Source organism: Gastrolobium bilobum, unplaced genomic scaffold, assembly GCF_033153095.1.
Source record: "Gastrolobium bilobum isolate Gb01-03AN ecotype WA unplaced genomic scaffold, APGP_CSIRO_Gbil_v1 utg26468, whole genome shotgun sequence".
In the NCBI taxonomy this organism is placed as follows: Eukaryota; Viridiplantae; Streptophyta; class Magnoliopsida; order Fabales; family Fabaceae; genus Gastrolobium; species Gastrolobium bilobum.
The window spans coordinates 343,832-370,456 of NW_026898419.1; the positions used below are offsets into that span (position 1 = coordinate 343,832).

A 26,625-nucleotide genomic window follows, 5' to 3' on the forward strand; every position below is an offset into this window, starting at 1 on the left:
ATCGCAAGTTCCCAAGGTCTTTGATTCGAAACTGTTGATCAAGAGAAGATTTAACACGTGTAATCTCAGCCATGTCATTACCAGTAAGTACGATATCGTCTACATAGACTAATAGGGCTGTAAAAAATGTGCCTTGATGAATGGTAAATAGAGAATGATCAGCTGTCGATTGGATGTAGCCCAAAGAACAGAGTGCAGAAGTAAGTTTAGAATGCCATTGCCGGCTGGCCTGTTTAAGGCCGTAAAGAGACTTCGTTAGTCGACAAACCTGATTGGGATGTTTACTGGTCACACCAGGAGGTAGTTGCATATATACCTCTTCATATAAATCGCCATGTAAGAAGGCGTTATTGACATCCAATTGTTCAAGGAACCAGTGCTTTGCAGCAGCAATGGATAATAGGACACGCACAGTTGTGAGTTTTGCAACTGGTGAGAATGTGTTGAAGTAATCAATTCCTTCAATCTGATTATAGCCCTTTGCCACTAGCCTTTCCTTGTGGCGTTCGAGTGATCCATCTGCATTGAATTTGGTTTTATAAACCCATTTACATCCAATGGGTGTTTTACCTGAAGGTAGTTCAACAAGTTGCCAAGTATGATTCAGCTCAAGTGCCTCAAGTTCTGTCTTCATGGCCTTTTGCCAGCAAGGATGTTTCACGGCTTGGTTATATGTTTTAGGTTCTGTCTGGGTGGAGATATTGAGGCAAAACTTCTGGAAATTGGGTGTACAATGATCATAGGAAAGAACCTGGTTTAAAAGGTATCTAACAGAAGGCTTGGTTGTGGTGAGGTGACAATGGTAATTTTGAAGATAAGAAGGAGGGTTGTGTGGTCTAGTGGATCTGCGGGTTATTGGTAGTGGGTTATGAGGAGGAGGTGTGGGCACGTCAGTGATGGAAGGAGGAGGTCGAAGCTGTGAGGTGTCATTACAAGGTGGAGTTGTGTCCACGCGTAGGTTAGGAGCTGAGACAGGTGGCATGGGGCATGCATTAAAGGATGTGGTGTCATCAGGATAAGAAGGGAAGTTGTGTGTGTTGTCAACAGGTGAAGATGGTTGTGTGGAAGTATTGGGAGGAAAGGGAAATATAAACTTATAAAAGACAGTATTTCTTGAGATGAAAATTTGTCTAGAGGATAGATCATATAGGATGTGGCCTTTGGTGCCAATTAGGTTGCCAAGATAAGCACATTTTCTGACGCGGGAAGAAAGTTTATGTCTGGTGGAAGGCAAGGTGGAAGCATATGAAAGGCAGCCAAAGGTACAAATGTCCATGAGGATGGGAATTTTCTGATACAGTATTTCATATGGGCACTTATGCAGCAATAGTGGAGTTGGTAGTCTATTTATCAGAAAAATGGAGTGTAAAATGGCATAACCAGAACGATGTTGGAAGATTGGCTTGAAAGGCTAAGGCTCTAGTGACATTCAAGATGTGTTGATGTTTTCGCTCCACTAAGTCGTTTTGTTGTGGGGTTTCTACGCAACTTGTCTGATGAGATATCCCTTTTTGTGCAAAAAATTCAATCATCATAAACTCTTTGCCATTGTCAGTGCGAATGGATTTTGGTAAGGTGCCAAACTGATTTTCTATAAAGAAAATAAACCGCTGTAGGTATTTCCTAGTTTCACTTTTGTTAGTCATAAGCCTCACCCATGTATATCGAGAAAAATCATCTACAATGGTGAGAAAGTACTTATGCCCGTGAATTGAAGGAGTAGAAAAGGGCCCCAGATGTCTGCGTGCAACAATTCAAAACTAGTAGCTGTCTTTGAAGTACTCAAAGGAAAAGGAAGCCTTTTATGTCTAGCAAAGTGACATATGTCACATGGCTTTACAGGTATCTTTGAAATAAAAGGAAAACATGAAGAAATCTGTTGCAAAGAGGTCTCTGAAATGTGGCCTAAACGTAGGTGCCACGGTAAAGAATCAGAAACTTTATTACAATTCAAAGTAAAGACACTTCTGCACTGTAATCTTGAAGTAAAGGAGCTGTCAATGTGTATAATCCATTCTTCTGTTTAGTTGTACCAATCGTCCTCAAAGAATGGTTCTGTTTAATCAAACAATGTGAGGCCTGAAATATTAGAAAGCAATATATATCTGCCATTAGCTTGGTGACAGAAATCAAGTTTACTTTGAAATCTGGTATATATAAGACATTCTTCAAGGTAATACTAGATGAAACATGAACAATACCGGAATATGATGTAATCACACGAGCACCATTTGGTAGATTAACAAGAATTGGTGGAATCTTGTTAATTTGAGAAAAAAGTGAAGAAATATGAGAAATGTGATCGGTTGCTCCTGAATCTAGGAGCCATTGAGCAGAATTCATACCTGTCAAGGACTGAGGCATTGCATCTGTCATAGTGGTTTCTGCCATATTTGTTGAATGTGTAGGCTTCGAAGTTTGTAAGAAAGCCATGAAATCATTATACTGATCTTGTGAAACTGATATTGCTCCAAGAGCTGAATCTCCATGAGCTGGAATTGCTTCTGAGTTATTGTCTTCAACAGATTGAAGTACACTGTTGGCATTGTGATTTTGCTGGTAGGGCTGAGATCGATAACCTTGAGGAAATCCATGCTTAAAATAGCATGAATCGACAGTGTGATTTGTTTTCTTGCAGTGAGTGCAATATTTTGTGCCTGGGCCTTGTCCTCTGCCAGGATTTGTGCGCCCTCTGCCTCTGTTTGAAAAGTTGCGATCACGAATCATTCCTCCTGAAGAGCTTGCATAAATCTTGGCTTCATTAGCATGATCACCATGAGCTAGATGAGCTGGAGATCTAAATTGGCGTTCTTGCTGCACAACTAAAGAAAATGATCGGTTAATATCTGGGAGAGGGTTCATCAACATAATTTGGGAACGGACATGAGAGAACTCATCGTTAAGGCCTTTCAAGAAACAGATAACATAATCAGCATCTCTGTATGCTCACATCTGAGCCAGTGTGCCAAATGTGCAAGGAGGGAGTGGCTTGAGGTTGTTCAACTCATCCCACAGAGTCTTCAGATTTGTGAAATACTCAGTGATAGGTCGATCACCTTGGTACATTTTAGAAATTTCTTCCTGCAAATCTGATATTCTAAACATGTCAGATTGTGAAAATCGATCGCGCAAATCATTCCAAACCTCATTGGCTTTGTCGATCCAGAGGATGGACTGAACGATCGTTTCTGAAATTGAATGGTGAAGCCAAGCTAACACCATGGTGATGCATCTGTCCCACGATGGATACAGTAGATCATCTTCTGGTGGGGAAAGATGGTGCTATTAACAAATGGTAATTTGTTCTTCGATCTCAGAGCCACTGTCATAGCACGTGACCAAGTGTGGTAATTTCTTCCATTGAACAGTGGAGAAACAAGAATCAAAGAAGGAGATTCATTTGGATGGAGGAAGAAAGGGTCAGAAAGTTGATTTTGAACAGGGTTTGCCATGATTGCAAGAAAGGGGAAAAGAATGGATCGGGGTTTGTAATCTGATACCATCTTATGAATTGAAAAATCTCATTTCTGTAAAAAGTCATTACAAAAGAACGTAGCTACTCCTTATATACAAATACAGGAGAAAAGTGCTTGCGCGGAAATAACTAACTAACTGATTAAATAACTAAGTGTAACTAACTAATCGACTAAAACAGATTAACTACAATTAGTTGGATGAACTGTGTCCACGTGGCTATGAGCTGTATCCACTTCTGAATTGGATGTCAACAATGTGCCCTAAAGTTACATCAATCCTTGACCAAGATATATATATATATATATATATATATATATATATATATATATATATATATGTTGTAAATAATATTGATTTAGTTATTATTTAGTTTTTATTTAGTCATTTATTGTTGTATTGGGCCAAGCCCTTTGTTGTATTGGGCCAAGCCCATTAGGTTAAAAGTAGGTCAAATATTCTCTATAAATAGAGAACCCTTTGTACAAATTATTTACAATTCTATAATATATTAGAATACCCTTTTTCAAGTTGGTATCAGAGCTCTCGATCTGAGGGCTTTGCTTCCGCACATATTATCTTCTTTTTTAACAAAACCCTAATTTCTTTGCCATTAGCCGCCACCGGAAAATTTTTCCGGGGACCTTTTGGACCAAAGGGACCATTGTTGACCTTATTTTTCCTCCGATCTATCATTCTACGCAGTGTTCCTCCGCCACAAACGACCGAAACACCTCCGATCGCCTCCAATCAGATCTGTCTTCACTGTTTGGACCACTTTCCGGCGACTTTTCAACCGCGACCACCCACAGACAGGTGCGCGCTCACCGGACAACCACACCAGAAAAATCTCTGCCGGCGAAGCCCATCCACGCGCTCTCACGCGCCGCCCCTTTCCCGGCGAGTGAATCCCACGCGCATCTCCTTTCTCCGGCGCGTGCGGCCGTGTTTTTGGACCGGACCACCACCATTCTTCTCGTCTTCTTGTCTTCTGTCTGGATCTGTAATTATTTTTCTGATCAGAGGTCATTTGATATTCTGTTTGGTTGATTTTATCGCTGGTTGTTAACTTTTTTTGTTAAAGAATGGCCGAGCATGATAGTTCTTCGATCTTATCTGGTAAGAGCATACGTTCTATATCTCTTCTTGCTTCTTGCACTGATTTTAAAACCTCATGGATTTTGGATTCTGGTGCAACTGATCATATGGCTTGTCGTACTGAGTTGTTTTGTTCTTATCATCCTACTGTTGGTAGTCATACTATTTCCGTAGCTGATGGATCCCATAAATCAGTTATTGGTTCTGGTAACATTCAAATTCAACCTTCCTTGTTTCTTAAAAATGTTCTTTATGTTCCTCAGCTTTCTACTAATCTTATCTCCACTCAAAAACTTACAACTGATTTGAATTGTTCTATCACATTTTTTCCTTCTCATTGTCTTATTCAGGATCTTACCACGAAGAAGACAATTGGAGTTGCTAATGAACAGGATGGGTTGTATCATCTCCTTCCAGACCATGCTAGCAAATATCAGTTATTAATGACACGTCATCCTTCTACTGCAGAGTCTATGATTTGGCTCCATCACAAGCGTCTCGGGCATCCACCATTTAGTCTTTTGAAGTCTATGTTCCCCTCTCTGTTTCTCAATAAGTCGGTTCAGACCTTTCATTGTGATGTTTGTGAATTTGCAAAACACCATCGAGTGTCATTTCCTTCTAGCACTATTAAAAGCAGGGAACCTTTTTCTCTTATCCATTCTGATGTTTGGGGCCCTTCTAAAGTGCACAGTGTTTCAGGTGCTAGGTGGTTTGTTTCTTTTATTGACGATTGTACTCGGATAACATGGATATACTTGATGAAAGACAAGTCTGAAGTACCGGAGATATTTATTCGGTTTCATCACATGGTTGAGACTCAGTTTGGTAAGGGTATTAAAAGACTCAGATCTGATAATGGTACTGAGTACGTCAATCAACGCCTGTCACAATTCATTTCAAACAGAGGTATGATTCATGAGCTCACATGTGTTGATACCCCTCAACAAAACGGGGTTGCTGAAAGGAAAAATCGTCACCTTCTTGAAGTTGCTAGAGCACTACTTTTTCAGACATTTGTTCCTAGTTCTTATTGGGGAGAAGCAGTATTAGCTGCAACCTTTTTGATCAACCGTTTACCTTCACGGGTCCTTAACAATATCAGTCCTATTCATTCCATGACTTCCTTCTTTCCTTCTGTTCCCATATTGCAGAGCCTCCCACCAAGAGTGTTTGGATGTGTTGCCTTTGTCCATGTTCATAAACAACATCGGAGAAAGTTGGATCCTAGGGCTCTTAAGTGTGTCTTCCTTGGTTATAACCCTTATAAAAAAGGGTACAAGTGTTATCATCCACCAAGTCGGAAATTTTTTGTTTCTATGGATGTCACCTTTCAAGAATCTGAATCTTATTTCCTGGGTCCTCATCGTCAGGGGGAGAATAGTTCTTCAGAAGACTCGTCCCCTTCCTTCTTTGAGTCTGGATCAATCTTCTCTCTTCCTAGTGTGTTTGCTCCTGGTGTGTCAGAACCTTCAAATACACCTGAGATACAACCCATACTGTCTCACCAGCAACCTCAATTGTCTGAACCACTGGTAAGTCCTGAATCTCCTATTTCTTCTGAGTCTCCTGAATCTCCTGTTTCTGATTCTAATATTATTTCCTCTCATGATTTGTCTATTTCTTCTGATATCTCTAATGACTTACCCATTGCTTCTACTTCTGATGACTTACCTATTGCTCTTAGAAAATGAAAAATATCTTGTCACAAGAAAACTTGTTCCTCCTGTCCCTCTTGTACTCAATACCCTATCTCCCACTTTGTTTCCTCTGCTAATCTTTCTGTGCAGCACAAAAGCTTTGTTTCAGCACTAGATTCTATTGCAATCCCAAAATCAGTACATGAAGCCTTGAAAGATAGGAATTGGGCTCAAGCCATGCAAGAGGAGATGAATGCTTTGGAGAAAAATAAAATATGGGAGGTTATTGATAGACCCAACGGAAAGAAAGCAGTAGGGTGCAGATGGGTTTATGCCCTGAAATATAATTCTGATGGCACTCTTGAGAGATATAAGGCTCGATTAGTGGCCAAAGGTTACACTCAAACCTATGACATTGATTATGAAGAAACCTTTGCTCCAGTTGCAAAGATGAATACAGTGAGAATCTTGTTATCCCTTGCTGCCCATTACAATTGGGATATAAATCAATTTGATGTGAAAAATGCTTTCCTCAATGGTGAGTTAGAAGAAGAAGTCTACATGGAAATCCCGCCTGGTTTTGATTCTGTGAAGGGGGAAAATAAAGTTTGTAGATTAAAAAAGGCCTTGTATGGATTGAAGCAGTCACCTCGTGCTTGGTTTGGAAGATTTACTAAGTTTATGATGACCTTAGGATACAGACAGAGCCAAGGAGATCACACTCTTTTCTTCAAGCACTCCCAAAATTGGAAGCTTACTGTGCTCCTTGTATATGTTGATGATATTATTATCACAGGTGATGATTTTGTGGAGAGACAGATTCTGCAAACACGGCTTGCCTCTGAGTTTGAAATCAAAGACCTTGGGAAACTGAGATATTTCCTAGGGATAGAAGTAGATCATTCAAGCAAAGGAATTTTTATCAGCCAGAGGAAATATGTTCTTGATCTTCTCAAAGAAGCAGGAAAGCTCGAGTGTAAACCCTCTAATACTCCTATTTAGCAGAATCACAAGATGGGCTATGAAGAAGAGAGTCCTCCAGTTGATAAAGGACAATATCAACGACTAGTTGAGAAATTGATATATCTGGCCCATACTAGACCAGACCTAGCTTATGCTGTTAGTGTTGTCATTCAGTTTATGCACGATCCAAAAGAAAAACACATGCAGGCAGTAGAGAGAATTCTTCAGTATCTTAAAGGTACTCTTGGTAAAGGATTGTTATTCCGACGTGATGGCAATCTATCTTTAGAAGTCTACACAGATGCTGATTATGCTGGATCCGTGACTGACCGTCGTTCTACCACTGATTATTGCATGTTTCTTTGCGGTAACTTGGTGACATGGAGAAGTAAGAAACAAGATGTGGTTGCCAGATCAAGTGCAGAAGCTGAATTTCGAGCTATGGCTCAAGGCATTTGTGAGTTACTGTGGCTGAAAATTGTTCTTGATGATCTCAAAATAAAATGTGAGGGACCTATGAAGCTGCTATGTGATAATAAGTCCGCTATTTGTATAGCTCATAATCCAGTTCAACATGATCGGACTAAACATATTGAGGTTGACAGCCATTTCATCAAAGAGAAACTTGATAGCGGGTTGATTATCACTCCATACATTCCCACTGGGCGTCAATTAGCTGATCTATTAACAAAGGGGCTTCCTTCAGACAGATTTCAAGAACTTACTAGCAAGCTGGGAATGATAAATATCTATTCCTCAGCTTGAGGGGGAGTGTTGTAAATAATATTGATTTAGTTTTTATTTAGTTTTTATTTAGTCATTTATTGTTGTATTGGGCCAAGCCCTTTGTTGTATTGGGCCAAGCCCATTAGGTTAAAAGTAGGTCAAATATTCTCTATAAATAGAGAACTCTTTGTACAGATTATTTACAATTTTATAATATATTAGAATACCCTTTTTCAAGTATATATATATATATATATATATATATATATATATATATATATATATATATATATATATATTTTGTGAGAAAGTATTGGATATTTCAAATTTGTTGGGGGTAATTCGAGCGAGGAGGTGAGATTCTTTTTATTTTTTGCTGTAAAATGCTGGCACCATGGCGTGTTGCCTAGCTTGCGTTAAAATTATTGTATTATAAATAGTGAGAAAGTATTGGATATTTCAAACTATTTGTACCATTATCAGCATTCAAATGCCCCAATCTATACCACGAAAGAGGATTATTTCAAGTTATATACGTTTGATTTCGTTCAAATAAGATTTAGAGTTCAAATCTTTGTAAATATAAATAAATCTCATTTAGGATAGCTAACCTTACTATCATATGAATATTCCTAGCTCAAACAAAATTATCTTATGAAAAATACATATGATTTATAAAAAAAAATTGTGCAGTCCATACCATATTGTTAAATAATATCTTGTTAATTAGCTTTGGTTTAAGCTTCAGTAAATTAGCGGCCGTTGTTTTTGGTGAATATTATAATAGACTTGTTTGTTCTAAGTCGCGGATGGCAGATGGTGATGCTCTTTCTGAGTGGGTCATTAAAAGCTGCATGCTGATTTGTTTTTTTAAAATTTATGATCCTTTATTGCTCTTGCATACCTTGATGTTTTTTAAAATTTAATACTTAAGGGAATTGATTGCGCAAATATAGTTGAAGAATTGTGTCTCTCTCACCAAGACCTTGCAAAAACACAGGCCTTTCACTTACCATGGCCCCATTGTGGTCAATTATTTTTACGATAAAGTTATAGTTACAATTTATTTTCGTTCATAATTTTTTACAATCATAATTTTAACCGTTAATTTTTTGCCCATCAATAATTATTATTTTTATAAATCAAACTCATTAATTAATTATTAATTCACAATAAATGATAATCGTTGATTGACGAAAATCAACGGCTAATATATAATTGTAAGAGATTATAAACGAAAATAAGTTATATATATATATATATATATATGATCCTTTGACATCAGTGTCAAATTTAAAATTTGACACCTCATCTGAAAGACATTAGATCGATCAATGATATCACATGCTTATAAATCAGAGCCATTGATCTTTTTTGATCTAATGACTTTCAGATGAGATGTCAAATTTAAAATTTGACATTGGTGTTAAAGGATATTATCTCTCTCTCTCTTATATATATATATATATATATATATATATATATATATATATATATATATATATATATATCCTCACCAAAATATATATATATATATATGGAAAAAAATATTTCTACAACCACTTTAGATAAGGTTATTTATATATATCCTCACCAAAATATATATATATATATATATATATATATATATATATGGAAAAAAATTATTTCTACAACCACTTTAGATAAGGTTATTTACAGCTACCCAAAAATTACGTCGTTTTAATTAAGGAATGGTGTTTCTGTAATTTTAGGTGATTAATGAATAGTGTTTTCGTAATTTTGTTCATTTTTTTATCAGATGCATTTTACTGAAACAACCTTCATTAATTGGCTTTTTGACCCTTTTGCCCCTAATTAAATAATTAATAACCAATTTGCCCCTCCCCCAGAACTATCCACCATCCTGCCCCCATTTAGTCGATTAAGTTGCACTTTTAATCGACTAAATGGGCTAAACTCAGAAATCATGAAACGCGAATTTTAGTCGACTAAAAACTCACCTTAATCGACTACATTGTTTGCACTTTTAGTCAACTAAGCACATTATTTAGTCGACTAAATGTCGCAGATCAAGTTTTTAAAAAAACCCCCCATTTCGCAAAGGGAGTTATTTTCAAACCCTAATCGACTAAATCGCTCCATTCCGTCCCCTCTCTCCAACCAAGTTCGAATCTCAACCCTTGAAGGTGCGATTGAAGCTTCCTTGGTTCACACTTGCGAAATCGACATTTAGGTAACATATTCTGCCTGCATTTGGTTTTAAGTTTAGTTTTTTTTTTTGTTTTCTCCATGCATTTGATTTCTGTTTGCAGTATTGTGGATTTAGGTTAGGGGTAGGGTGCTAAGTTTGATGTGAGGGTGAGGGTTAGGGTTGATGTGGTGCCTTAGGCTTAGGGTTAGGGTTATGTTAGGGTTAAAGTTAGGGTTTATGTTGCTGTTTTGTTTGGGTTGTAGTGTTAGGGCAAGGAATGGGTTTTTGTGATGTGCTAGGGGTAGGGTTAGGGTTAGGGTTAGGGTTTCTGTTTTTTGTTTTATTTTAGGATTAGGTTTTATTTTTTATATTGAATTTTAAATTTTTTGATATTGTTATTGTTCATTGATTTTTGTTTCCACTTGCATTGTAGGTACAGTTGTTCCATGGCTGGCCGTAGAAGATCGTCTAGCACTGGAAATGAGAGACGACAGAAGCTACGACAAGACCGTCCGTCTTCGTCAAGGCCACAAGAGGAAGACCCCGCTGTTGTCGACCTCTCATTCGGATACTTGTTCGAGAATGACCCGGTGGTTCATGAATCCTTTGTCCGTGACTTTGTTAACCGACCGATTTGTGGGGCCAAATCACTTGATACAACCTTTTTTGAACAAGAAGGTTTTAACATTGTGAGGTGGTTGGAGGAATCACATCTTAGGACCTTGGCTGAACTGTCGTGTTCATATTCTGAGCTGCATGTACGGGCCTTCTACCATAACCTCAGCTACCATCAGGGTGAGCTGAGGTCTAGGGTCTGCGGGGTGGAGATCATCATGACGACTCCGGTATGGTTGGAGTTACTGGGGTATGACTTTGATTCTGCGCAGACTGTGGAATATGACGCAGACAGCGGGACCATACTTCCAGGATATACACGCGGTGATGCCGTGCAGGAGCAGAGAAGAGTCAGTGGGCAACACATTGCCTATACGGTGGGGTTGCTTACTATGGAGTCCCGCATACTACACTATGTCATCACCCACATTCTGTTTCCGCGAGCGTTCAATCATTCCAGGGTGTTGGAGCATGACATTCCCATCATGTGGGCTATCCGACATGGTACTTCGGTGAACTGGAGGCACTACATCTGTTGGATGATGTATAAGGCCAAACACAAGGGTGCACTTCCATTTGCTTGTCTTGTTCAGAGGATATTGGAGCATTTTGATGTTCTCATGGGTAATGTGACCTTGAAGAAGACCACAGGGTATAATCATAATTGACCTTGCAGTGCACCGGAGCCGTCATGATGATCTCCACCCCGCAGACCCTAAACCTCAGCTCACCCTGATGGTAGCTGAGGTTATGGTAGAAGGCCCGTACATGCAGCTCAGAATATGAACACGACAGTTCAGCCAAGGTCCTAAGATGTGATTCCTCCAACCACCTCACAATGTTAAAACCTTCTTGTTCAAAAAAGGTTGTATCAAGTGATTTGGCCCCACAAATCGGTCGGTTAACAAAGTCACGGACAAAAGATTCATGAACCACCGGGTCATTCTCGAACAAGTATCCGAATGGGAGGTCGACAGCAGCGGGGTCTTCCTCTTGTGGCCTTGACGAAGACGGACGGTCTTGTCGTAGCTTCTGTCGTCTCTCATTTCCAGTACTAGACGATCTTCTACGGCTAGCCATGGAACAACTGTACCTACAATGCAAGTGGAAACAAAAATCAATGAACAATAACAATATCAAAAAATTTAAAATTCAATATAAAAAACAAAACCTAATCCTAAAATAAAACAGAAAACAAAAACCCTAACCCTAACCCTAAAACAGAAACCCTAACCCTAACCCTAACCCTGACCCTACCCCTAGCACATCACAAAAACCCATTCCTTGCCCTAACACTACAACCCAAACAAAACAGCAACATAAACCCTAACCCTAACCCTAAGCCTAAGGCACCACATCAACCCTAACCCTCACCCTCACATCAAACTTAGCACCCTACCCCTAACCTAAATCCACAAAACCGCAAACAGAAATCAAATGCATGGAGAAAACAAAAAAAAAAAAACTAAACTTAAAATCAAATGCAAGTCAGAATACGTTACCTAAATGTCAATTTCGCAAGTGTGAACCAAGGAAGCTTCAATCGCACCTTCAAGGGTTGAGATTCGGACTTGGTTGGAGAGAGGGGACGGAATGGAGCGATTTAGTCGATTAGGGTTTGAAAATAACTCCCTTTGCGAAATGGGGGGGTTTTTAAAAAACCTGATCTGCGACATTTAGTCGACTAAATAATATGCTTAGTCGACTAAAAGTGCAAACAATGTAGTCGATTAAGGTGAGTTTTTAGTCGACTAAAATTCGCGTTTCATGATTTCTGAGTTTAGCCTATTTAGTCGATTAAAAGTGCAACTTAATCGACTAAATGGGGGCAGGATGGTGGATAGTTCTGGAGGAGGGGCAAATTGGTTATTAATTATTTAATTAGGGGCAAAAGGGTCAAAGAGCCTTCATTAATTCGTCTAAAATTACAAAAACACCTTTCGTTAATCAAAACGAGTAGCTTTTAGATAGCTGTAGATAACATTATCTAAAGTGATTGTAGAAATATTTATCCCTATATCTATATATATACAGAAAAATGTTTCAGCAGTTATTGCAGATAAATTATCTGCCTTTACTCTCAAAACAACGTCGTTTTAGTATTGAAATATTAAAAAATTATAATTATAAAGACTATTATAACCCTAAAATAAATTAAAATTACAAAAAACATTAATTTTAGTCTCAAAATGACGTCGTTTTGGACTCAATGTAGATAACTTATCTGCATTAACTGCAGAAAAAATGAACTCATACATATATATATATATATATATATTATAGAGCTAGGGACTAAAAATTTGTAGATCTAAGAGAGTAAATTTGTTTGAAGAGCTGTATTATTATAAATTTGAATCTATGGCAAATTCTACCACGTAATTAAATTTTGTAACATGCATATATTTATATTTTGTAAAGTTCGTTTTCAAATATAGAGTTTATAATAAGGGTTTTATTAGTGTTATGTAACATAATATAAGTATTGTTTTCAACTCTCACATCAAAAATGAGAGAGAAAGTGAAATGATAAAAGAGAAAGAAAAACATGTGAACCCTATCTCTTTAATATGTGTGTAGGAAAGTGGAGTTATATTATGTTAAATGATAAACATAAAACCCTTGTAATAAACCCGACAGACCCAACCTTGATTTTTTCAATTGATCGGATAGACGAGTACAGTTACTTTACTTGCATTTCAAACAAAAAAGTTTAGGTCCCCGCCTTCTTTGCGAAGGCATAAGACAGCTCTAGTGGACTTGACGTGTCGCTGATAATTTCCACAAGAACTATTTTTCATTTTTTCAAAACTCAATTTTTTTTTTTTTTTTTTTTTTGGTACATCAAAACTCAATTTTTATATTCTTCAACATCATTTTTTTTAAAACTTATTTTCAACATCATTTTTTTTAGTAACTATTTAAATTAGTCTTTGAAGAAATTAACAAATCACCGGATTAATCATTACTAAATTTGTTTCACAAAATTATAAAATAGTTTTCAATTTTTTTTTATTTTGTGTTGTCATTTAAATTTTTATAAGAAATAATAAATATAACAATATCTTATATGGTCAACAAAATTAATTCTATAACAAAAGTATTTAAAAAATTAATGTAATAAAATATGGGTTTATTTTTTCTGATGTTATTTAGATAACTTTATCTAATGTTCATCAAAACGACGTCGTTTGAGACGGAAATCATGATATTTTTGTAATTTTAATTTATTTCAGGGTTATAATAGTCTTTATCACTCTAATTTTTTAATTTTTTAACTCCAAAACAACGTCGTTTCAATAAATATTAGATAAAATTATCTAAAGTAAGTCGCAAAACTTTTTTACCATAAAATATATGATGATTTCCTCATCGAACAACAGTGTCCAAACATCATAATTGCAACCATTTCCATCGCATCTATAAATAGAGCTGCTGCAATCAAACATATTTTTTAACTTCCCCTGACTCACTAATTACTTACTTTACTGAGGTTGGTTGTGTTCTTCAACCGATCGAAGAACAAGAAGACAACAACATGGAAGGAGGAGTAATAGAAGCCGATGTTTCTGCTTTCAGAGAATGTTTGTCTCTGTCATGGAAAAATCCTTACGTTCTTCGTCTTGCTTTCTCTGCTGGAATTGGTGGCCTTCTCTTTGGGTACGACACCGGTAAGTTTAATTCAATTTAATAATCTCTGTAACCTTCAAATTAACAACACCCTCTCTCTCTCACCGTTTCTGTTTTTCTCTTTTTTATAATTCACAAGTTTTATGCTTTGCATCTCTGTCTTTTAATGTTTATCTTTGTGTTTGCATATTTGATCGTTGATGGTGATGGGTAGGAGTGATATCTGGGGCTCTTTTGTATATCAGAGATGATTTCAAAGCTGTGGATACACAGACTTGGCTACAGGTAAGGTACTGTTCATTTGTGTCTTCTTTCTCGACGAGCTTGTCTTGTCCATTCTTAATGGACAGTAATACCGTCAACTTTTACATAGGGAAAAAGCAAAATTAATGATATTCACATGAGTTAATTTCTTCCATACATTTTTTTAAAGTCATTATTTTACTTTTATGCAAACACTTCACATGTTGATCTTTAAACATGAACAAGATATTATGTCTATATTTATTTTACTTTTTTTTTAAATATTGTTAAATAAGAATTTTAAAAGGAAAGAAAAAGGGTGAATGTTATTAGTTGAAATTTTATTAAAAAAGGAGTAGGTAAAATAAACATAAAAAAATAAGCATAATATCATATCTTTAAAAAGATAAGGTTGATTTAAATATTGCATTGAATTCTCAACTAATCACATTTTATTAATATGATAAAAAGCGGATTTTGTGGGCATACCCTCTAAGAGGATATTGAATTCTCACCTAATTATTTAAAGTAAAAGGATTGAATATTTTTAAAAAAATTAAGATAGTATAGTGAGAAGAAATACGTAGAATAATTATAAAAAAGTTGGCATAATATCTTATAAATTTTTTTTTACCTTTATTTAATACTTTTTACTTTTAAATCATTCATATATGTTTTAACAAACAAATGTTTATAAAATAAAATCTTGTGTATAGGCATAATTTGTATGTATATAGTGAGTTAGTGACATAACATGATGGTTTATGAGATCTTAGCCGTGTAAATGGCACTTTATTTTTAGGATCATGATTTTTCTTGCACAATTTTTAATGTCGCATTTGGTTTGGTAAATTAAAAAAATAATAAATACTTCGAAGTGTTAATCTAATACTGATGTTGTATTTTTATTATAGAATACTAATGGCACGAAAAGAATTTTTAATGTCTCATTTGGTTTGGGTGAATTAAAAAATAATAAATACTTTCTCATACAGCTACTGTAAATTTTTGGAATTTTGGCCTCTCTATCAGACCGTGCTCTACTCTGTCCTAATTAATAATAATATTAAGTAGGCCTACTAAGGGTGTGGTCCATCGTCCATGTAGTTCTAAAATCGGCGGAGTTTTTTTTTTCTAAACCTGCATATTCCATAAAAAGGGTAATATATAAATGATATTGTGAAATGCTGTAAGCCTGTAACGCTAATTAGCAAAAAAAATATAATTTAACTGCTTCGTTAAAATATCTTTTTTATTATAATATGTGGTAACAAAATTTGTATGTAGAAAATAGTTTTGCGCGTAAATCTTTTTATTTAGTTGTGTGATTTTTAAAAGAAATATATTACTCAATAGCTGTTGTGGGTCTTTAGATAGAATATAGAAAAACAAAGATATAGAAGCCGCAGTTGGATATTGTTCTTTATCTATAATTTTATTGATTTTTTTATTAGGAACAAAAAAAAAAAAAACAGGTTTACGGGTCCTTCTACCTATATGTACAATATGCAATCAATCTCCTCCTGTCTGTGCAAGCATGGGGCAGGAGACTACTGTCAATAGATTAAGCTAGACCAATCACATCAAATGGATTCAACATGTTTCTCTCACTTATATAGACTTTACTTAGCTCATTGTCAACTAATGTGAGACTTATGACATTTTGAAAAAAAAAAAAAAAAAAAAGTTCTCATGAACTATAGCGTTACTATTATACAAATTTATGTTACAGAAGATTTGCTAATCGTAATGACGTATCATGACTCACATAATTCCTGTAACCACTTACTTATTCGTTTGTTTTAAACTTCGAACATATAACTATTAGTTGCAATTATTGAGTGACAAAGAAAAGTTCAAAAACTTTTTAACTCAATTGTTAAAAGTACACCACAAAAAGGGTAAATTTAAAAAAAAAAAAATATGATGTTGAATCGTTGATAACACAGGAAGCAATAGTGAGTATGGCCCTTGCTGGAGCAATCATAGGGGCTGCAGTTGGTGGATGGATTAACGATCGATTTGGAAGGAAAAAAGCAATCCTTATTGCAGATAGCCTCTTCTTTATTGGGTCTGCTGTCATGGCTGCTGCTACCAATCCATCTATTCTCATTGTTGGTAGAGTTTTTGTTGGACTTGGTGTTGGAATGGCCTCAATGGCTTCCCCTTTATACATCTCTGAAGCTTCTCCAACCAGAGTTCGAGGAGCCCTTGTTAGTCTCAATGGATTTCTCATAACTGGAGGACAATTCCTCTCCTACCTCATCAACTTGGCCTTCACAAATGTGAGAAACTATGCTTCACAATTTCACTATATAGTATGTTGAACTAGCTGAGTTTATTTTGATAAACATGTATACAAATGAGGGATGATTACACTTATTTCAATTTTTAAATGCTATATGGATTATTGGTTCAAACTAGTATTTTATACCTTAGTTGTTTTATGATCATTTGTTCAGGCACCAGGAACATGGAGATGGATGTTAGGAGTAGCAACTGTACCAGCTCTGTTACAAATTGTACTGATGAGTATGCTGCCAGAATCACCGCGTTGGCTGTTCAGGAAGGTTCCATTATCTATCATAAGTACATGTACTCTAATTTTATTTTATTTTTGCTTATGAAAAACTGCATCTTAACTTGCCTTTCTTTCTTGCCTTTATATTGAATAATAAAAGGGAAGAGAAGATGAAGGCAAAGCAATTTTAAGGAAGATTTACCCACCCCAGGAAGTTGAATCTGAAATTAATACTTTGAAGGAATCAGTTGAACTGGAAATCAAGGAAGCAGAAGCTTCAGATAAGGTCAGCATAGTCAAAATGCTGAAAACTAAAACTGTGAGAAGAGGTTTATATGCAGGAATGGGGCTTCAAATCTTCCAGCAGTTTGTGGGGATCAATACAGTAATGTACTACAGCCCCACCATTGTTCAGTTAGCTGGTTTTGCATCCAATAGAACAGCACTACTTCTGTCACTTGTCACAGCTGGCCTAAATGCATTTGGTTCTATATTGAGTATATACTTTATAGATAAGACTGGAAGGAAAAAGCTTCTGCTATTCAGTTTGTTTGGTGTTGTAGTCTCCGTTGTTGTTTTAACTGTTGTATTCCATCAGAGTACAACTCACTCCCCAATGGTTAGCACAATTGAAACCTCTCACTTCAATAATACTTGTCCCGATTATAGTACAGCTGTGAACCCTGGTGGATGGGATTGCATGAAGTGCCTCAAGGCTTCTCCAGAGTGTGGCTTTTGTGCTTCTGGAACTAATAAGGTAAATTTATCCTCTTCCCCTCCATATTGAGTACTTCAAAAGATTTCATCATTCCCATGTTCTTATTCCTTAGTACAAATCTCCATTTGGCAGCAGTGTTATGTTATCATATCTGCGTCAAGGGACAGGATCCGTTTACAAACTTTTTTTGCAATCACACTAATGTAGGACCGGTCGTACAGTGTGTGATTAATGTAGGACCGGTCCTACATAGTGTAGCTTGTAAGAGTTTGTAAACAAAAAAGTTTGTAAATATAACTTGCCCCCTGCATTAATTTATAGTATAGGAAAATTGTCGAGTAAATAAATTAGCAAATTTGTCCCTGAAATTATTCTCCACTTGCAGATTATTCCTTGAATTTAATTATTGTATGAGTTAGTAGTAACTGAATTTATAAAACTTGTAGGCTAATTAACTTGATATGATGAGTGTTGTAAATTCAGGGACTTAAATCTGAAAATAAATAGATTCAGGGACTAACGTGCAAATAGAGAATAGTTCTAGGGACTAAGTTTGCTAATTTACTGAAAAATGACACAATCTTTTTTTTTTTTGATAACAAAATGACACAATCTTTACTATTGAGTTGTAATGTAACACTAGTAGCAATTATGCGCAGCTCCTACCTGGGGCATGTTTGATCTCCAATGACACCACAAAGGATCAGTGCCAGAAAGAACAAAGGCTATGGTACACGAGGGGATGTCCTAGCAAATTTGGATGGCTTGCAATAATAGGCCTTGCACTCTACATCATATTCTTCTCACCCGGGATGGGAACTGTTCCATGGGTTGTCAACTCTGAGATTTATCCTTTGAGGTATAGAGGAATCTGTGGAGGAATGGCATCTACTTCTAATTGGGTCTCAAATCTTATTGTTGCTCAGTCCTTTCTATCATTGACACAAGCTATTGGGACGTCATGGACATTCATGATATTTATATTCATCACTGTTGCAGCCATTATCTTTGTTATTATTTTTGTCCCAGAAACCAAAGGACTTCCAATGGAAGAGGTTGAGAAGATGCTGGAAAGAAGATCTCTAAACTTCAAGTTTTGGAAAACAAGTTCTGATTCTGGAGAAGTACAAACACAAAAGACTCAGTCAATTTAAGTTAATTGTGTTGTATCATACTGTAATATTGGAGTGTAATCAGGGAACTATATATGGGTTCAGACAAAGGTAATAAAATAGTAAAATGTGGCTATTAGATTATCATATAGATTTAATAACTTAATCTTCTGTCAATTAAAAAAAAAAAGGTTCATGTGTATACTTATTTGATTTAACAAATTACTATTTGGAAACTACAAATTAGTAACAAAACCAAGTAGAGATATCTTATATTAGAGGAACATAAATTAACAGAACAATAACTAGTGGTCATGTCATGCACTATTCCCTAGCTACAAACTCTGAGGAACGGAAACAGAAACGTAGCAAAAACAAGCATATTAGATTGGGCTTAATTTTAGAGATCTGAGTATAAGGCTGAGTCCCAACAAAATGTTAGCCCATGGACTAGTTAAGGTTTAATCATGTTTTTCAAAAGGTAATAAAATGCTTCGCACACCTATAGCATATAGGAAAGTTGATGATATATACCTTGAAATATCTATCTAAATTTCATTCACACCAATAGAGAATAATGAAAGAAGAAGTTTAATAAATAGTGATTGAGAAAAATAGTGTATAACAGGAATAAGCATCGAAAAACAATGAGGCTTTAATTACAATGATTGTACTTGTGCCAGTCCTCTACCACATTTCATGCTGCTTTAAATAAAGAATTTAAAGGTTTATGTTCGCATGTCTGTACTCTATTATGCTTTCATTAATTTAATGATACTTTACGTCAAACTTAAATTTGTCGAACTAGTAATCGTCGTCTTCAAATCTGGATTCTGGAGTTATCATTTTGTCAGCATAAGGCAGAATGTTTGGTATAATTGTTTCTTTTTTTTAAAAAAAAAATATCTATGTATGTAATCAGAACAAAAGACAGTTTTTCAGATGTAGCTTTTATAAACAAGAAAAAAAAAAAGGTTATTGCCTTTTATAAATTCTTGTCATATACATTGTATATTTGTATTCTATTACATATTATGTACTATTAAATTTTTTAATGTAAGAATAATAAAATATTGCTAACTGAAAAATAAGTAATCAAGAATATTGGAATCAGAAAATCGAAATCATTATTATCAAAACTAAGAAAATATATAATATAAAAAGCAAATGTTATTGGTTCTAACAAATAAATAAGTATAGATATGAAACAATACAAGTATAGTATATTGTTAAGTGCATTCTGTTTATTTCGGTAACCATTATATTAAGTGCATTAGTTAATAAATCCTAACTTTGTTGTAGTTCAAATATGTGCATGGACATATATTTATCATTCAACTTTAGATGTCTTTATTGTTTTGTGTCAAAATAATAGGAAATTATTAATGTAAATTTTCCTAATAGCTTAAGTTGCTGGGAGAATTGGTTAATGATATTTTGATAAAAAAAAAATTATATATGAAATGCATTTTAACCGTTTCAAGCGAAAAACTATACAATGTTAATTCCACGGCTTAGTAATGATGTGAAGCACAGTGTAAGTTACTATAAGGGAAAAGACATATTTGAAAAAGTATGCTTTTTCGCGATTAATCTAATTCAGGTGAGGTGAAAATATGTGTTCGATCATTTCTAGTATTGTCTTTTGGAGATATTTAAAGTTTTAATCTCAGAATTCATCCCAAATTGAATAAATTGTAAAATAATGAATTGATTGGAATATCTCAAATATATATATAAGTATAGTATAATATAAATGGTGGCATTAATTAAATTGACGATTCTTCTAGTTGTCTGATGCTGAGTTATCCATATGTTACCTCTAATATACAACAATCCAAATATCATTATAAAAAGAAACATGAAAGAATAAAGTCAAAAGTATTTCGCATTTAGAATAATATTTAATTCCGAAATTGAACGTGGTGTCTTATTCAAAATAATGCCATAAATGCTTTTCACTCAAGGGGTATTCACAAGAATCACAACTGTGAATGCATTGCCATTTATCGATCATTTAAGATGTTTTTTTTTTTTTGATACAGGCGCTTTTTTGTGTGTGGATAAGATGCTAATTCATTTATTCTAAGTTTTTTTTTTAATTTATCGATGACATGATTAGTCCAAAATTATATTTTATTTGAAGTGAAAAAATAAAATAAAAATCAAATTATATTAGTATCTGTCCAAAGGTCAAACTTCTAACAAACTGATCTAGTCACCTACCTAATAATTAGAAAATAGAATATTGCCCACTGCTCAAAAAACCTCACCCACATGCAGCCAATAGTAACCCACCTCCATGGTCGAAAAGCATACCGAAGTACAACAATGATAATTAAATATTCTTCTAGATTATAAGCTTCTTCTTTTTTCAGCAATGGTTTCCTTGTACAAGTAAAAAATGGATACCTAAAAGGCTAGCCTATACTAGTAATAATATTTAATAATGAGAAGTTATATTTATAAAAAAAAATTGTTTACAGAGTACATTATATGTCTTATGAATAAGATATTTTTGAATAAATTTTTACTGATAATATATAGTGTCATTTGTAAGTTTATAAAAAAAAAAGTTTGTCAATATAATCCTTCTCATTTAATAAATATATAATAAAATGACAAAACTAAAATAAAATTTATTAAATAAAAATCAAAGAAGAATATAATTAAGATATTTAATTACAATGCCTTTTTTCGTCGGATACCTATTCGTTCCTCGTATGGAGTACATTAGGCATTGTTTTGGCATGACAAGTTATTACTATTTGATAAAGCTGGATATCACTTTCTTGGATCGATTCTTCTTTCTTGCTTGATATATCAGGGAAAGGGACATAGGGAAGCAACTTGGAAACCGTGGTAAATAAGTGTTACCGACCCAGTTCCTAAAGCGCCGCCCAAAAGTAGGTACCGGTTAATATAGATCCATAAATTGATTAAAATATATTATATTTTTGTAAAAAAAAATTATATAATAATATTTCAATTTTTCCCCCACCACCGATTAAATAGTAATAACTAATGTTATTAAAACTGACCTAGTCATTGATCCGATCGAGGTACTGGGTCACTGAATCACTGGTTCTAGAGATGTGCATGGGTCGAACCGGACCAGATTTTTTGAAAAATCGAATCGAATTGATTTAAATGGTTCGGTTTAGAAGTGGTTCGGTTCGGTTCAAAACTGGTTCGGTTCGGAAGTGGTTCGAAAGTGGTTCGGTTTGGAACCGGTTCGGGTCGACCTCTTTTGAAAAGAAAAGAAAATTAAAAATTTAAAAAATAGAGTTATAAAAATCAATTTGGTTCCGTTTGAAAACGGTTCGGTTCTTAAACAGATTCTAAAAACCGGTTCAGTTTATGAACTGGTTCTTTATCGGTTCGGTTCACGAACTGGTTTTTAAAAACCGGTTATTTTAAGGGCGGTTCGGTTCGATTCATGGTTCGGTTCAGTTTTTTGATTATTTTGCACATCCCTAATTGGTTCAACCGCATGACTCGGTAATTATATGCAATTCTATAGTTTATATGAAAAAATTATAAACATACTTAAATATCTAAAAAAATGATAAAAATTTCAAAAAGTTTAATATAAAAATAAAAAATCACATATTATTATCCAATAAAGGATCAAACAAAAATATAATGATTGCGATACGAGACTTCAGGTTCAGTAAACGACACATCTAACTATAAATCAAATTAAAATTCTCTGCATTGTGCATAATTGAGATAATATTAGTGTTGTAGGTACATAACTTATATAAGTCAATAAGCAAAAAAAATATTCCAATATGTCCATTATTATTATTATTTTAAAAAAAAAAATTGAAATTTTTTTTTGGGACTGGGCCAGGTCACTGGTTAACTGACTGGATCATCGATTTTAATGAAAATCAGCCAGGTCACACCAATTCTGATGCATGACGGGTCCATTACTTCAACTAGACCGATTATATGACCGATTTATCAATTTCCCAATCGATCAAACAAGATCAATTCGATTTTATGAACATTGGTAATCACAATGCTTGAGGGTAACTATAGTTACTTTTAGAACGCGTATTGTTTGAGGATACTTTCTTCTTTTAACTTTTTTTACTGATTTATCTCTTTCTTTTCTCTTTTTTTCTCCTTTTACAATTAATGTGTAGTGACTTTTTAATTAATCACGTGTCGGTGAAGGATGTGAAACATTTTTAGCCGACATGAGTCTTCTCCAAGAGTTTCGTCTAAAGAGATGGGATGGCAGTAAGGTTTTTGGTGTTACGTTGTCGTGAAGTGAATAATAGAAGGAATTCATCATGGTGCTAGAAATTTATTTCCTCTAAATGCAGGACATCTATTTTTTTTAGCATAGGTATATGATAGTTAAAATGTTCAATTGAAAATATGAGAAAGGAAAAGTCGAGTCCAAATGTTTATTAGAGAGAGAGAGAGATTCATTGACCAATCGTCGAGCTTTGTGTGAGATTGTCTATTTATGTAATTATAGCACTCTCTTCACGCTTCAGCAGCAGCTGCCATTTTCTCGCAATATATCACTCAACAACCCAAGTTGTACGTACGTAGTGACACGGGAAAGACTAGTTTTATTTTATTTATTTTCTATTTTGTTAATGGGAAACACCAAGCACTGCAAGCAGAATACTTGAAGTCATATGATTATTGTGATCTTGAACTGAATCACGGGTAGGGTGGTCAATATATGGATAAGAACGGATAAAATAAAATTATTCTACAGGAGAAAGGAGCTAAAAAGCCAAATACCCGGAGGTACTATACGTGCTTTAAAGAGAAAAGAGAGTTAAAAGAATATTATATAGAACTCCAGCTAAAAACAAAGAGACTAGGTTCATGTCTATATTTTATAATATAGTTTGTAAGTAAATAAGTCAGATTAATCTTTAAGATAAATAAATAATTTTTTGGATAAAAAATAATTTTACATAATTTGAACTTCATTCTGATTAATAATATAAAAAATTGGGTATTTGTCCGTTTATCATTTTATGGAAAAAAAAAAAAACAAAAACAAATTGTAGTTATCCTATTTTCTATATAACAACCTACAAAAGGTATCGTCATTATTGAATGGTGCCCCTTAATTAGAAGATCCTTTTGAACAGGAAAGATAGGGCCAAAGCGAAAGAAATTCGCTCCCCCTTTTTTTCCATCTTTCTCTTTAATGAAGGACATTCGTTATCTCTTTTGTAAAGGCGTGTTATGAGGAAGAGAACTTGTGATGAACCTTCTTATGGACCTAAATTTCTTGAAGGTCACACACCAACCCCACAACTTTGCACCAGCTTTATGGAAATAATATAAGTCTTTAGCTCATTCCTCTACCACTAACTAGCACTTTCTTGTCTAAATATCAATGTCAAAAAATTTTATTTTGCCTGCTCTCTTTGCTTTAAACATGAGGTCTCTTTTTGGCCCCTTCAACTCTAGATATCAAAAGTTTCAAGACATACTCTTATGCTTTTGACTTTATAATAACTAAATCATCTAATATGATCGGTTGCTGTCAATTTTTTTCTTTTTCTTTTTCTTTTTTCCCTTTTTCTGGTTCACCAATAATTATGAGTTGAAAATTTGAAGACATGACGATTTTATTTTTTTTGGTACAGACATGACGTTTTTTTGGTTACAACTAAACACGTTCCTTAATCATTAATTGTGCTATTGATTTGATATATAGTAACGACAAATAATATGATACAATATTGAAATTGCAAACTTTTGAATGGCGGATTTGTACTTTAATTAATGAAAAAATAAAAATGTCAAAGATTAAAAATTTCAAATTAAGTGCACATAGGAATATAAGAAAACTTGGAAAATAAACTTATTTTTGAGGGGGTAAATACTTGGAAGATAAACTAAGTAAGAAGTGTTGATAGTAAACAATGCTGTAATAACTATTGTTGTCAAAAACTAACTTGATAAAAAAATTTCGTGTAAAAACAGTAGAAATGTAAATTTTTACGTTTTTATTTTTTTTTTATAAAAGTTTCTATGTTTTTACTAAACAAAAAACTAAATCAGGTCTTATATATATATAAAAAAAAATTGAATCATGTAAGGTCAACTTTTAACCCATAACCTTAAAAAATATTTTTACACTCGTGTAAGAATATCATGTCCACACACATATATATATATATGCGAGCATTTTTAATCACTTACACCGTATGATTTTTTTTAATCACTTAACCCTCTATGATATTTTTCATCCACATCCTTCATTAACACTGTTAGAAAATTAACTAAGTATATCTATTCTACCATTCTTAGAAGAAATAAAATAAAGTGATAAAAAAAGAAAAATAAGATTAAATGTTATGAAAATTTAGAACACTTAATAAAAGACAAAAAGAAAAAGTAGTAAAGAAAATTCAAATGTGTCAAAATAAAAAAAGAAAAGAAAATAAATCTATAAAAAAAGAAAATAGGAAAAGAAAAAAAAAATAGAAGAAATCAAATGATGGTAGCTCAGTTGGTGCATGGGAGTTGTGCAGGTGGGATGAGAGCATGTATTCGATCATCCTCGGTATCATCTTTGAGAATGGTTTAAAATTTTAATCCTGAACTCTCCCTAAACAGGATTGAACACATGAAAAAATAGAAGAAAAAATAAGACCAAATATATTTAAAATCACAATAGTGATAGAAAAGATTAAAATTTTAAAAAAATGAAAATTGTCGAAATGAAAAAAAATATACACCAAGGCTATTGAATCTCAATGTGTATCATGTATTGTTCGGCGAGTTTTTTATACCAGAATCGTATCGAATCGTAAGATATATAAATATAATAAAAAATAATTTAAAAATATATAATATAATTAATATCATATAAATTCAAATTACTATTCAATAAGTAAAATACATAAGTAACTAAAGTGCAAACCATTTATTCTCCTAATTATCAATTATTAAGACTAATATTATCACTACTATCACTATTAGCATCTATCAGTGACATAACTATTCCATTATCCTCTTTATTAGGATAATCATTTGACTCATCTCTCATTTGTTATTCAACAGTATAAGATCCTTGATGCGAAACTATGGCTGGATTCGTTGGAAACTTATAGTCTCAGAATGATTTTCAAAAATAAAATCTTTCCTCCTTATAGATGGAAGAGATTTAGAATATTTATTTAATTATTTTTTTTATTAATACATTTTTCAGATTGATTTTTGAGTTTAAATCACAAATCAAATCTTTATTTTTTTCTTTTAATAATTTTTTTTTTAGATTTTGTTAATTTAAATCACAAATCAAATCTTTTTTTTATATTAAAAATTACAAAATTTATTTTAATTTTCGTATCTTATGGTATCATAAGATAAGATACAGTATCGTATCGTTCCATACAATTCCTTTTCTAATACACTCCACGATATCTATCGTCGGACTTGTGAATCGTATCGCGTATATCGTAAGATACTGATAACTATAATATACTAAAGACAAAAAACTAGAAGACAATATTAAGATAAAAAAAATAAATAAAAAGAAATCATACTTATGAGTTTCCAGTATATATAATTTTATTTTTTTATCTTTTTTGTCCTTGGTCTATTTTATTTAAATATGTATGGTATTTTTCTTGTCTATCTTATTTTGATTTTTTTCTCGATTTTTTTTTAGCCTTATGTCACCCCATTTATTAAAGATTTTTATATAAAGAAAAAACAGA

General features: G+C 33.9%; 1 protein-coding gene across 3 annotated transcripts; it reads left to right on the forward strand.

Annotated features, from left to right (window-relative positions):
- Nucleotides 1-14,120: 14,120 nt before the first annotated feature.
- LOC133316103 (probable inositol transporter 2) lies at nt 14,121-19,042 on the forward strand. 3 transcript variants are annotated; one of them, XM_061517803.1, is made up of 6 exons: nt 14,121-14,357; nt 14,531-14,601; nt 16,509-16,844; nt 17,022-17,129; nt 17,241-17,700; nt 18,549-19,042. In XM_061517803.1, the coding sequence occupies exons 1-6, from the start codon at nt 14,225-14,227 to the stop codon at nt 18,950-18,952; spliced, it is 1,512 nt and encodes a 503-aa protein (XP_061373787.1). In that variant the 5' UTR covers nt 14,121-14,224; the 3' UTR covers nt 18,953-19,042. The 3 variants fall into 3 exon arrangements, with proteins under 3 accessions (XP_061373787.1, XP_061373785.1, XP_061373786.1); XM_061517801.1 differs by having other exon boundaries at nt 14,127-14,357; nt 17,241-17,837; nt 18,458-19,042; XM_061517802.1 differs by having other exon boundaries at nt 14,326-14,357; nt 14,531-14,606; nt 17,241-17,837; nt 18,458-19,042.
- The last annotated feature ends 7,583 nt before the right edge of the window (nt 19,043-26,625 follow it).